The 13,398-nt window shown below is 40.5% G+C and overlaps 1 protein-coding gene across 2 annotated transcripts in view; it reads right to left on the bottom strand.

Annotated features, from left to right (window-relative positions):
- Window positions 1-1,461: 1,461 nt before the first annotated feature.
- The window catches only part of smg6 (SMG6 nonsense mediated mRNA decay factor), a 20,908-nt gene continuing 8,971 nt past the window's right edge, over window positions 1,462-13,398 (bottom strand). For both annotated transcript variants that reach the window (XM_005752346.1, XM_013915722.1), the window contains exons 7-19: window positions 13,246-13,356; window positions 12,744-12,959; window positions 10,848-10,909; window positions 8,416-8,561; window positions 7,902-8,015; window positions 6,069-6,243; window positions 5,279-5,498; window positions 4,923-5,102; window positions 4,557-4,721; window positions 4,323-4,467; window positions 3,914-4,158; window positions 3,717-3,798; window positions 1,462-3,597 (exon numbers count right to left, since the gene is read on the bottom strand). In XM_005752346.1, the coding sequence (XP_005752403.1) occupies window positions 3,467-3,597; window positions 3,717-3,798; window positions 3,914-4,158; window positions 4,323-4,467; window positions 4,557-4,721; window positions 4,923-5,102; window positions 5,279-5,498; window positions 6,069-6,243; window positions 7,902-8,015; window positions 8,416-8,561; window positions 10,848-10,909; window positions 12,744-12,959; window positions 13,246-13,356 (1,992 nt within the window). In that variant the 3' untranslated portion in view covers window positions 1,462-3,466. The remainder of the gene's footprint in view (window positions 3,598-3,716; window positions 3,799-3,913; window positions 4,159-4,322; window positions 4,468-4,556; window positions 4,722-4,922; window positions 5,103-5,278; window positions 5,499-6,068; window positions 6,244-7,901; window positions 8,016-8,415; window positions 8,562-10,847; window positions 10,910-12,743; window positions 12,960-13,245; window positions 13,357-13,398) is intronic.

Raw genomic sequence — 13,398 nt, forward strand, 5'->3', positions numbered from 1 at the left:
GTGGAAAAATGGAAAGAGTAGAGTTTATTTACGAGGACTTAATTCTAGCATACAGCTATGGAGAAATTGTGCATAGTCTATTATAATGACATTATTGTGTAACTACAAGATTCCCCTCCTCCCCAGTTTGTGCTCTGTGAGATTTACGGAATACTCCGGGTCGACCTGGAATAAAATACGAAGCAGGTTCGTGCAGATGACAGATGATCAGTCATGCTGTGTTTACATCAGGGGAGCAGCACACGCGTGGGTTTTTATTTACGCTGCCAAAAAACAATGGATGTCATTCAGATGTTCCAGCTGTGGCGTACACAAAGCTTTACCAATAATTCAGAGGAAGCTCACACATGCAGCAGTACTCCGTACTGCGATATAGGATGTATATGCGCTGTGCTTGGCAGCAGAGAGGTTAAAGATGGACATTCCACAACAGGCTGCAGGCTGGGAAGCCAATCAGCTTCCAGAGCAGAACTCGAAGGGCTATGATTGGTTGCTTGGCATCCCTGTTGTCATGATGATGGGAATCAGGTCCTGCCTGTGTGGTCTGTATCCAGGCGCAGAAGTACACTGATACAGATGGATAGGCTGCAGATCTCGCAGGCCATGATGCGCAGATAAATCAATCTATCCATCTATCTATCTATCTATCTATCTATCTCCCCCCCTCTTCACCCACACTCAGAGTGTAATGACGCATTTGGGTTTGTTCAAACTAGAACTGAACATATTTGAGATGTGTTCTTGTGTAGAGATGCACTGAAGAATCATCTGCCCTCATGTTTCCCAGAGATACATGCACAAACAGATGCTTGTGGTCATGTGGCAGGGACTACCAGGAAGCACCCCCCGGGCACTCATTTTACACCGTTGCTACTTAAAAGTGCAGTAGCTGAATTTCCATTTACACCACAAATTTAAAGTTATACCACATTAAGTCTATAACTATGTAGACTGTCTTCTGGGGGTGTCTGAGGATTATGGACCTTACATCTCTTTTCCCCTCCTAGAGATTTCCAATTTATGTTGTTTATGATAACTGATTTACCTGACTCATCAGTTTGCCAATTGTTTTGTTTAAAGCAAACATTTATCAAGACACCCACAGGTCTTATATACATCACGGCTGTTGTTCCATCACTCCCACCTGTGTAATCTTCAGCTACCACACGAGGGCACACATGTGAAGCTTTTGGTATTCCATAGCCGGCTTTAAATGAGGACAAAGACCCCTAAATACAGACATTCTTCGAATCTCATGTATGAAGAAGAAAATCAATGATCTGCATTTAGTTTGTTCAGTTTCAGGGTCTTGGCATTGTACACATACTGGCAGACTCTAACAATGGAGGCACTGTTAGTCATTGCTAGGAGGATGTTACCCTGTCTGTTCATTACAGGCCAAGAAAAACATATTCTACATCCTGGCATTCTTCATCTGCTCGCCAATGAGGTGAAAACAAAGCCTTTAAAACATTTTTAATGACGGATGAAGGGAAAAGTCATTTGAGTTAAGCTGCTTACAGCACTACATTTGCTCCAACACTAAAACACAGCAGCAATGCCCACTTAACACAACAGGCTGCACTTAATACTACAGCAGCACCAAAACAGAGGGTCTGAAAAAGACGAGTAAACCTAGCAGACAGCTCATACAAATACATAAACGTCAATGAGCGATGGAAGACGGAAAGAAGTTCAATAACATTTTAAATCCAAAGATCTGAACTGGGATGAGTGAATGATGAATAAGTGTAGTTTCTGACATATATTGTGACACAAATACAAATCTAAAGCATCCAGACTGTCTTTTAAAGCTACAACAAAAAGCACAACACTTTTTTTTTCTTTGTTTTTTTGTTACATGTCTGCCGCCTGATTTTCACGGTAATTTTGAAACCTATGTTTATGTATTTCAGCTACTAGAAAAGCGTGCTTGTAAACTGAAAGGCAAAGTCACACTGAAAATAAGAACACTAACTATACAAATAATGTAATGAGAGGAAAGCTACTGAAACCGTAACCTGCTGCGGTGGTTTAAACAAAACAGCACAAATAAATTCACAAGTCTATACTTGATAATAAAAATTCTGCAAAGTCTTTGCAAAGGATCAGAGCATGACACACGATGGGCCGGGTCAGCGAGCGTTTGTAATCCTGCGCTTCATATTGTTTAAAGCCATATATGGGCCGAATGCCACTTAAATGAAATCCTATTTTCTAGAACTGAAAACCTAACACAAAACAAACAAATCCACCCTTCAAAGCAACAAAATGACAATTTGACAAAAAGGGTGATGGTTTCTGATGTCTGAGTTTTTATTTACTCCCCTTTTGTGCCAGGGAATCAAAGCCCTTCCCATTATATTTGTATAAGCACAAATTCCATCACACAGATTTATGTGCATTTCAGAATAGCGTCTAATTTGTCTTCAACGGCTCGAGTCGGTGCTGATGTTTGATCAATAAAATGATGCTCTCGGAGTACTTATAACTCTATTTTCACCCTGACTTAAATTAAAACTGGATTTGCTTAATTAGCAGATCTTTTTAGGAAAACTTTGCAGATGTTTATTATCAGAGCTAACAGCTTTTAAGAACAACATATTTTACAACAGGTAAAAAAAAAAAAAAATTAAAAAAAAAGTACAAACAGAAAACTAAACCATATCCGATGTTGCCGTTGACTTTACAAAGAAACAAAAACAAACAAAAACTGTTAGTGTCAATCTGGAGGAATAACCCAAGATACCAAACAGGCATCAAGCATTTCCTGGCAGGAAATGCCATATCTGCATGGGATTCCGTGGAAGTGCTGAGTTTGCATGAAGGCTCCTGATTAACCCCCCCCACCTAATATCAGCTGCTTTTTTTTTTTAAACTGTATTGACACAGACCACCCAGCTGTGGCCATTTCCTCCTGCCATTCTCTTAGCTCTGCTGTTTAGGCTGAAGCTTTATCTAAGCCTGGGCCCTCAGAGAGGGGTACAAGTGCCATTTATGGCCTTCAGTGATGCTGTCTTTAATCAATTAAATGACCATAGACACTCTTCCCCCATTCTGGCTCATTCTATCATCAGATTCAAATTTTAACACTGCCTGCAGAGCATACGATAAATAGGAGCAGAGGTTTGCGGCTGGACAGGGCAACCTACAAATCAATTCACTCCATTTTTCCTCCTTTCCACTCCAGCCTTTCTGAGACTTAAGTCTTTCCTGCCTCTCTCCAGGGAAGCTCTCTGATCTTAACACACACATACACACACTTACTTTGTCACAAGGGGGAAAAGCTAATTGAAACCACTCTGCTCTCTCTACATTTGCTTGTTTTTCATAAGAAGTGGTTCTTTACTTTCTTTATCATTTCCTGTCCCCTGTTATCTTCCTCCGCTCAAGTGTGTCTTCTCTCTTGGCTGACTGACAAGCAGACTTCAGCAGTTGGGTTCCTTGTATTTAGGCTTACTCTGGTTCAGCCCACTTTGGCCCAGCTGAGGAAAGAAGGGATGTCTCGCACAGGTACGTTGCGGGTCAAAGCTTTGACACGGAGGTTACGGTCATCTGTGAGGAGTACCACTTCTCTCTGGAGCCTCACGGTGCCATCTGTTTTTGAAGCAGGAAGCCAGAGAGGAGTAAGAAATAAACACTTTTTAATGCATATGCATGAATGTGAGGAAATATGAATGCACACATGGAGCAAATGGTAGGTTAATGCTACATACTTCTCTGATGAGGCATGAAATCTTTAGCCTTGTCTTTGCAGTAGTGAAGACAGCAGGACAGAATAATATCATCATTGTTACCCTGAAAAGGAAGAGACCATTCAGTTAGCAAAAAACAACAGATTTAAGAAGCCAACCTTTGCTTCTAAGCAAAAGAAACAGGCTTTAATTTGTATTTAATTAATCTGGGTTTCTACCTGTTGCCCAGACATATCCTCACTACGGAAGGCAATAGACTCAAGTTGATTTCCTCTGCTTGTTAGAGCTCTGAGGCACTGTTCTCTGGCTTCGAATCCTTTTTCTAAGAAAGCCACCGCCATCCGAGCCTTCTCCTGCACAGCCCTCACATGGGCCGCACTGACACTATAGTTGCGCCCTCCTGACTCCACTCCTCCACCAAAACTGTCCTGGCCTTTAGCCAAGCCATCCAACTCTGTAATCACTGACAGAGAGAAAACAGACCACGTCATGAGCATACATATGATTTCTACATGGAAATGTATGTGGAATCCTTATCATTTTAAATGTCACTGAACTAAAAGCTAATCCTCCTCCACCTGCTTTTATTCATTTCCTCTTCTCTTTGTCTGTGTTTGTTATTCTTACCGATGAGTGGCACAACTATTATGTATGTTCCACACTGCAGGAGTTTCTTCAGCCCTGTCAAATGATCAATAAATCCATTTGTATCTGGAACCAGAAAGAGAGGCCTCACTTCAAGCTCCAACTGCCCGCCAGTCTGCAGCACCTCCTGGAACACACACATTTATATTTTACATGACATTCAACTCTGCGACAACTTCAGACTCTACTATATTAGGACGTGAAAGCCTGTTTTACCTTTATTTTATCCCTTCGCTTTTGTTGCTGTGCCAGTTTATTGGCAAGGACATGGCGTCGTGCCTTGAGCTCTCTGATGTCATTCTCGCTGTCTCCGGCCTCCTCAACTTCCTCTTCCTCTGATGCAGAGAGAGAAGACACTGCCTCGAGTATGACATCATCTCCCTGTTAAACAGATGCAGACGATAATGAGACATTTTCTACCTCTTGTTACAACAGCCTCTGGAAATTTTAACTCCAGTGTTTACATAAATTTAATATAGGTAAAAGCGTGAAAGGCAATCAGGCTCTCAGAAGAAAAAGACCAGAGGGAGAGAGTGAAGAAGTAGAAGGATTATTGGAGGATGCGTAGGAGAAGAAAGTCACCTCTTTTTCTGTTAGAGAATCCTGCCTGCTTCTTGTATCTGTTGAGTGGTTAGGTGCAGGAGGAGTTGCCACAGAGATATATTTGCCTCCCTTGAAAGCCAACAAAGGCTCTTCCTGTCCACACAAAGCCTCCAAAAAGTACTTCAGCACAGTAACTCTCTTACAATCTGCTGCTATAGCCTGAGGAAAGAAGTTTGGGGTTTATGCACATGACAGAGAAGCAGAGGATGAGCGTGAATACAAAGCCTGGCACTCAGTAGGTGACAGAAGACTAAACAGAGGAATATCCAATAAGTGAACTTAACTTAAGCGTTTAAGTTATGATGTAATAAAATACAGCTCTCCTTTCCACTAACCATGTCAGTGTGTCCGTCTGTGTAACATGGCTCCTGTGGTGCAGCCAGCAACGGTACAAAGCCAGCAAGCAGACGGTCTTCCTTCAATTGAAGCAGCACAAGCTCCTCATCCCCCTCTCCTTCTTCACTATCCACTTTGTACAGGGGTACTTCGCCATGGTCCACGCGCGCCAGCAAGTTACACAGATCAGCCAGGCACTGCCAGACATTGGGGCTGCAACTTTAAAGAAAGGAGGAGAAAGGGATAAAATAAAAATGAATTAAAAAATTAAACAGTAAATTTAAAGAAACAGTAACTATTTGTGGTCCTAAAACTCACACTCACTGATCACTTTATTAGGTACATCAGGTACAAAATATGAATTTTCTGGCTATTTTTTTGAAAATATTTAATCAGCCTCTAACATGGCAGCACCTCATTGTATAGGGCAGAAATGCTGAAGATGACCTGCTGAAGTTCAAATGGGGGGGCGAGGAATAATAATAATAATAAGTATACTGTAAGTATAGTATACTGTGGCGGCAATAGGCATAGTATACTACCTGGTCATTATCACACTGTGAAAAGTAACTATATTGTTTAAAGAGTGGCAACAATTTAGAAACTAAATATATTTCCTGGTAGCCAGAAACATGACTTGGATGGCGATGTTCTGTTGTTGCTGGTGTATGAAAGTTAATAAGTATTATTAGGTCATCTAAGTGATGTGTTTACAACTTGTTTCTGCTGCTGCCGCCAGGTGGAGGAAAAAAAAAATAACAAAAGTTTACTCTAGGTTAAAGTTCGCACTCTATACTGCATGGTGGTGGGTTCCACTGGTCTGGGTGTCCCAGCATCCAGTCAGACCAGACTTTGATGCTTGGCAGCATTTCCCTTAGTTCTAGTGGGAAGGCAGAGACTCTCACAAGACCCTCCATCTCCTCCGCTTTACCCTCCTCCTCTCCATCTGTCATTGGGACTGGTTCTGAAAGAGAGTTTTTCGAACTGAAGTCTTCAATATCACACAAAACAATTGAAATTAACACTATGGGCAATTTCAGAAGTGGAAAAAAGTCCAAACATAAAATTTACAAAATGTTATCACCGCTGTAAAAATGAAGATGCATCTTCAATCAAGTGTAATGGTGCGACCCAAGTCCAACCAAAAGCAAACCACATCTCACTTTGCAGTCTACACTATTCACAGAAGGTTAAAGAAAATCTTAGGATTCATTTAAAGTTTTCCAAAAGCATTTATCAGTGTAACTGAACTTTTTTGTCTAAAGATAAGTAACAGACAAAGGGAGACAGGGCTGACTACATGTTTGAATGCTTTTACCTGCCAATTCTATAGTAGGCATTAGCAGATATATTATAGTACACAACTGATCTGGTCAGTTAAGTAGGAGAGGGGGTTGTTAATCAGTTTCAGCTGCTTTGATGGTCTTGAAATTAACAACAGGTGCACTAAAGTGGCAACAATGAGATAAGTCCCAAAAACAGGAATGGTTTTACAGGTGGAGACAGACATGTTTCCCTCCTCATCTTTTCTGACTGTTTTACATCAGTTTTGCATTTAGCTGGTCAGCGTCACTGCTGGATGCATGAGGCAATGCCTGGACCCTACAGATGTTGCAGAGTTAAGTCCAGCTCCTCCAAGACAGTACTACATTACGCAGACTTCCCAGGTTTGCTGTGTATCCCAGCACAGTCTCAAGAAATTCTAGCAGACAGGCTGTTACTCTAGGAGAGCTGGACAGGGCTGTTGAAGGTCCTTAACTCATCAGCAGGACCGGTGTCTGCTCTTTTGTGCAAGGAGGAACAAGATGAGGACTACCAGAGCTACAAAACTACTTCAAGAAGACCACTAGTGTGAAAGTTTCTGATTGTCTGGTCAGAGACAGACTTCACGGGGGTGGCCTGAGGTCTTGATTTCATCTAGTAGGCCCTGTGCTGACTGCCTGGCATTATGACGTTCAATTGGCATTTGCCACAGAACACCAGAATTGGCAGATCCACCAGTGGCACACTGTGCTTTTCACAGGTTCCCCCTGAGCACATGTGACAGCCCTTACACTGGTGCAGTGGGTCCTGTGTTCCTCCTGGTGTATGAAAATGCCTGGCCTCATGTGGTGAGAGCATGCAGGCAGTTCCTGGAGGATGAAGGAATTAAGACCACTGACTGGGGCCCCTCATTCTTGGCTGCCCTAAATCCAATTGAACACCTCTAGGACATCATGTTTCAGTTTGTCCAATGCTCCCAGGCTGCACCTCAGACTGTCCAAGAGCTCAATGATGCCCTGCTCCAGATCTAGAAGGAGATCCACCAGAGGACCATCCATACTCTCATTAGGTGCATTTCCCAACATCTCGTCATGCAGTTATAGAAGCATGTGGGGGCCATAAAAACAGAGTTCCATCTGAGTTTCTGCACATCATTTTTTTCACCTTGATTTTTTAGGGTCTTTGAATTCAGTTATCTGCAGGTTGAGAATTTTCATTTCCATCAAACAATGTGATCTGATGTGTTTTCAAAATTGCTTCTTTAATTTATTTGAACAGTTTATGATATGAATATTGTGGCTGAACTGTAAGGGAAAAAAATGCTGTTGATCAAAAGCTTGATGTGTAAAGCGTGAATACCTGCAGGAATTTCTTGAAGAAGTTCTGTGCAGCGCTGCACCAGCAGTGCAAACATACCGAGACCCAGGGCAGTGCTCTGCTCTTGTAAAACAGATCGCACTTCTCCTTCTTCACCTGAAAGACAGAATTTCAAACAGTCGTTTATCACTGCCTTGTGTGAAACCACGGCTTGGGTCTACACATATTTGAGTTGGAAAAGAACTGCATGCTCAGTTGCATAACAAAAGACCTGAAATGAAAAGATTAGAATCAAAGTACGTTAAAATCAGTTAGAATCAGTCTGCAGTGGTCACTAAACTTAATCGTGTTCAAACATGCCAACATATTAATAAACGGAGTCAAATTTTACAGAAAATACAGTCCATGTTAAAAGCTTCATGAAAACTATTTTTACCAGCCATTTCTGATAATACTGCAAATAAACCTCCAGTGTTACTAACACAAACAACTTGACATTTGAAAATGATGATTATCATTATCATCATCATTATCATTAGGTTGTGCACAATATTACCTTTGCTGTTGGCATTGTGTATGGCGAACATATTAATGGTGATGATCTGCAGCATGTGTGTACTTCCCAGCATGTGTGGACCGTGTTGGAGCAACGTCCTGAATTCCTGCAGAACACGGGTCGCAGCTCCAGGAAACGTTTCCATGCTATACAGATAAGACACACATTTCCAATGATATGTCACTGGCACAGAGGCAAACAGAAAAATACAGTTTTCAGTATGTAGTCTGAGTCGATATGCTTTTGTAAGCTCACGGAGCTATTCAGTCGAAATAGAAACTTGGCTACATTAGGATGTACTACATCTGCTCGCTCACATTAATACTTTATAGAGATTGAAAATGTGACGTCATTTCGGGGTAAAACCGCAAAGGATTGTAGGTGCGAGTGGCAAGCAGTACTAGCCACGAGAAGCCAACAGGTAAAGAGATAGTTTTTTGTTTTTTTGTTTTTTATCGGATTACGTCGTGGAAGAGAAATTGTTCAAGCCGTGTTTCCGAAGTAACAAAGAGCTGACGGATGGCCTGGATTGCAGCCATTCGAAGACCAAATATAACGTTCCAGAACACTCCAGCTCACATGTTAGTCTGCTCCAAGCATTTCCACAAAGGTAAGTCTTCTGTTGTAGTTATTACATAATTTATCATAACATAATTGTTCATGTAGTTTACAAATAAGTCTTATATTGATTTGAATTGAATTTGTTGCGCTATGCTGCTTTGTTCACTGTGGCTTTGCAGGCTAATGTTTGTTGTGTTTTGTAGGAAAACCAGCCTACAAAATGCTGGAATGCGATCCAGACTGGGCACCCTCTATCAACCTGGGTCATACCGAGTTTAAAGCTGCTACCACAGCGAGATTTGGTTAAGAGAGAGAGCGAGATCAAAACAGACACAAAAAGTCAGGCATATATGTGCCCAAGTGTTGTATTGAAGCAATCAAGTGATAAATAACTGTTTTCCAGTATGTTGTTTTGCAATGTTTGTTTTGTTTTTGCATTGTTGATTTGTTTTTTTTACCAAAGCAGCTAATAAAGCACAATGGAATACAATTTTACCTCTTTCTTGTAAGAGGCTATAATAGAATGAAACAATGCCAGTTATAAATAAAGACAATACATTGAATGAATTACAAAACACTCATTTTATTTCTATTAGATCTGAAAATGTTGTGTAATACAACAACCTGAAACGATAAATAGATTGCGTTGGCCTGTACAGGAGATAAAGGAAAAAATGTAACAACAGCTGTGAAATGGAATAGTCCAAATCACCAAAGTAAACTGGACCTGGGCTTGTTGCAGGGATCTGAAGTTACTAAACATTTTGTGAGTGTATGCACTCACACTTAGGACCATATAATAATAAATATGTGCGTGACGAAAGCTGGGCAGCTCCGTCGTTCTGTACATAACTGTTTTTGGGGCAAATAAAATGCAAGTAGGGATTAAAACCGCAGAATGAATGATTACCGGTGCAGGAAATGCTAGCGCTTGATGCAGTGTTTTGATTTTGGTGCCACTCTTACCCACAATGTAATGCGCGAAAGTCACGTGCTCTGTCGATCTCTATTTTAACGCTGTGCTGTCACAACACCCAACATTCTCCACACACCAAGTCACATTATTATATTGACCACTCTTTCCACTGTTATACTGACCCACTTTAATGTCATCTGACATCTGCACTGCTTGCCTGCACTCCGTTTGTGTTGGATTTCTTGTATTTGAGGCATTTCATTTAGTAGACACTTTACTATATTCTATTTATATTATGTATTTGACATTCTGGCTGCTATCACAGAGGAATTTCTCAATATCAGGTCTAAATAAAGAATTTTATTTTATGCAGACACCTGAGGCTTTGAGTGTGAAAACATGTGAACTGATGTATTTCAGTAATAATTGTTTTATAATGGCACACACAGCTCTGACTGCTTCAGCCGCTGCCAAAGGCAGCAGCTACATCCTGGTTCTCAAAACAGAAACCATTATAACATAATGGGAATAATCCAATTTATTGCTCAGATCAAGAGCTCCATTAGCATTATTGCATTATTCCATAATAGTGCTCACCCGCTGATATAGTTCTATTTTCAGAAATCATCTAAATATGCAGTTTTCATATTATTACAAAATAATGTTATATCATTTAAATTTGCTACAAACACTACCTTTTTGTTTATTAAGAACTAATTAATGTTAATGAGGCAGCAGGTAGAGTGCACTTAGTGCACTGCAGTCAATTTAGTTAATCTAGTATATTGTTGATTAATTTAGTTAACCTACAAAACACGCAGATTGATCTTCTGGTTAAAGCCTAGGCAACATTTTAGTCAAGCACATTTTCTTGGGCTAGCCTCAGTGCTATTTTTCATCATCATCATTCTTTTAAACACAGTCAGTCTATGAACTTAAGAGCTGAAAGACTCACCCCACTTTAGTGAAGAGCTTCCCATGAGCATGCAGGAAACTCAGAATGAATCTCTTATTGAGCTGTAGAGAGAAAAAAAAAAAGACAAGGCCAAATCAGAAAGGGGGAAAGGATTACTAATGTTCGTGCAACAGTTTTATTTACTTACTAATCCACAAGTGCAACACATTGCAAGAAAACATGTTTTCATCCAGAGACAACGCACATTTTGAAATGACGTCAACATTTAAGTGCGCTTGGTATTTTGAACAATAGGGTTAGGAAGAAATGGGACTAAGAGACAGCAAAGAGGATACATATGCCTCTCAACAGTGTCCACTGACAAATAATAGACTGATTATGTGGAGGAGGACAAAAAATAGAATAAAATGGGAACAGAAAAAGGCTGCTCCTGCTTCTTCTGACGCTACAGCCCATATATCAGAATATAAATGATACTGGAATGTAGGTGTGTAATAAATTATAACAGCATATTTTTTGCTGTGTAATATTAAATTGTAAATGAAATCAGAGCTTCATCATCCTTGCAGTTACAGGGAGTTTGTCAGTACCTACATCAGCTGACTAGGCAGCGTCAGCATAATAGCCCAGGTTTTACACTGTAAATAATGTAGAAAAAGCAGATAGTGTCTTTATCTTTTCTGTGTGCCACTGCATATACATAAGGGTTGGGTGATATATAAAAGTTTTACACCCGACAATCGTAAGTCCAATAATCGATGATGGGCAATATATTTGCGCATGCGCAGACTTTTTGATGGGCGGAGCAATGTAATCATGCATGGACTGATTTGCGCGTTTACAACACAGAAGAAGTCTAAACATGGACTATATGCCCCAAAAAATATAAAGTCGCTAATTTGGGATTTCTTTGGCTTTAAACCAGATGACAGAGGTAAACCTAAAGATATAACCAAAGCGGTGTGACGCTTGTGCAGACGTATAGTGCAAGCAAAGGACTCAAACACGACTAACTTGCATGAGCATGTACGTGTCCACCATCTGAATGCTTTTTTCTGAACATGGGCTACTGCCTTTCTTTCTCTCGGTTATGAATTTGAGTAAATGAATTGCTGCATTTGGGTGCACTCTGAGGAGGGTGCACTTACTTGCAAATGAAAGAGGGTGCTGTTAAAACAGTACTATTATTTTTTTTTACCTGTTGACTGCTTCTATTAGCTCCATCATTATTAGCAAACTTACTGATGGGGAAATAAATTAATAAATCGCCCTTGTAAAAATGATAGTCGATATATTTGTCCAATCGCCCAACCCTAATATACGTGATCTGAACCCAATTATTTATTAATTTGGGAAAAAAAGTGCTTGGAGTCCTGCTACTCAATACTGTTCCTGCAGCCAAAGACAGTACTGGAGCCGCTGCTCCTCTTCTTATGAGCTGCTCATAATATGCTTTCATAGACCCGGTTTAATCTACCGTACTCTCTCAGCTAGCACTGTGATAAATGATGAAATAGCAATACTCTGTCTATACCAATTTCAATTAATAAATAATGGTGCTTCACTGCGAGCAAAAAATTTAAATAAAAATAAAAACAGTAAAGAGGTTTAAAGACATTACTCAATTCAGGCAGGGAAATGAAAATGAAATGAAAATATGAGTCGACCGAATGACAGCCTAGGGGGAAAACGAAAAAATGATGACAGAGGGCATAAATGAGCACCAAAACAAATTCATATAGACTCTATGAGAGGAAATAAATTAGAGGAAAAACTACATGGGATTACAAATAAAACCTTATTGGAGATGTCTGCAGACACGGTGTTATTTTTTCAAGGAACCCAAAGTCTGGCTGCTGTGCAAATTAAAAAATAAATAAATAAAACAGAGGACTTTGAGCTGATATGTATTAAGGAATAGACACAGAGACTTACGTCAGCAACGCTGAGACTGCCCAGCTCTCCATCTTGTTCAGAATCTCTGCTGGACTCACTACCTCCTCTCTGAGAGGAAGGTGCTGCTGCCTGTCCACTGGGGCGAATCCAGATCTCCACACGTGCGCCTTCCTCCCTTCTTCCTCTTCCTCTCACTGCTGGACCCCTGGAGCCTCCTTCATGCTCCTGCCTCCTCCTTCGCTCAAGCTGCTCTGCCTACAAAAAAAAGATAAAAACAGTCTGTCAACAAGAAACACTTGCAGTGCCTTAAGTCCTAATTTTTCTCATAAAGTAATTTATTAAGCAAATTTATTGTAGGGTCTATTACGCGGGGTGAGAAAACACCCTGTGGCAAAAACTGCCATTATAATTATGCATGAATCCCTACTGGCTAGACAGTTCTTCTCAAATTAAGTTCTTGAGATCTTACTTGATGTGATCTCAAGTGTTTTCTGTTGTAGAAATCTGACAAAAGTTAATGTCCATGAAACGTGTATCTGACCTTACGCTTGGCTTCCTCAAAAAGACTCATGAGGCTCTCCTTTGCAGTCAGAATGGGATTGGAAGCTGCCAAGCTACGCATATAATAACACACAGCATCTAACTTCCGCTTCTGTAGGTTAGAAATGGAGAAGACATAAATAAGAAGAGGGAG

The sequence above is a fragment of the Pundamilia nyererei genome, unplaced genomic scaffold (assembly GCF_000239375.1).
Source record: "Pundamilia nyererei isolate P.nyererei 1_Seehausen unplaced genomic scaffold, PunNye1.0 scaffold00354, whole genome shotgun sequence".
NCBI lineage: Eukaryota > Metazoa > Chordata > Actinopteri > Cichliformes > Cichlidae > Pundamilia > Pundamilia nyererei.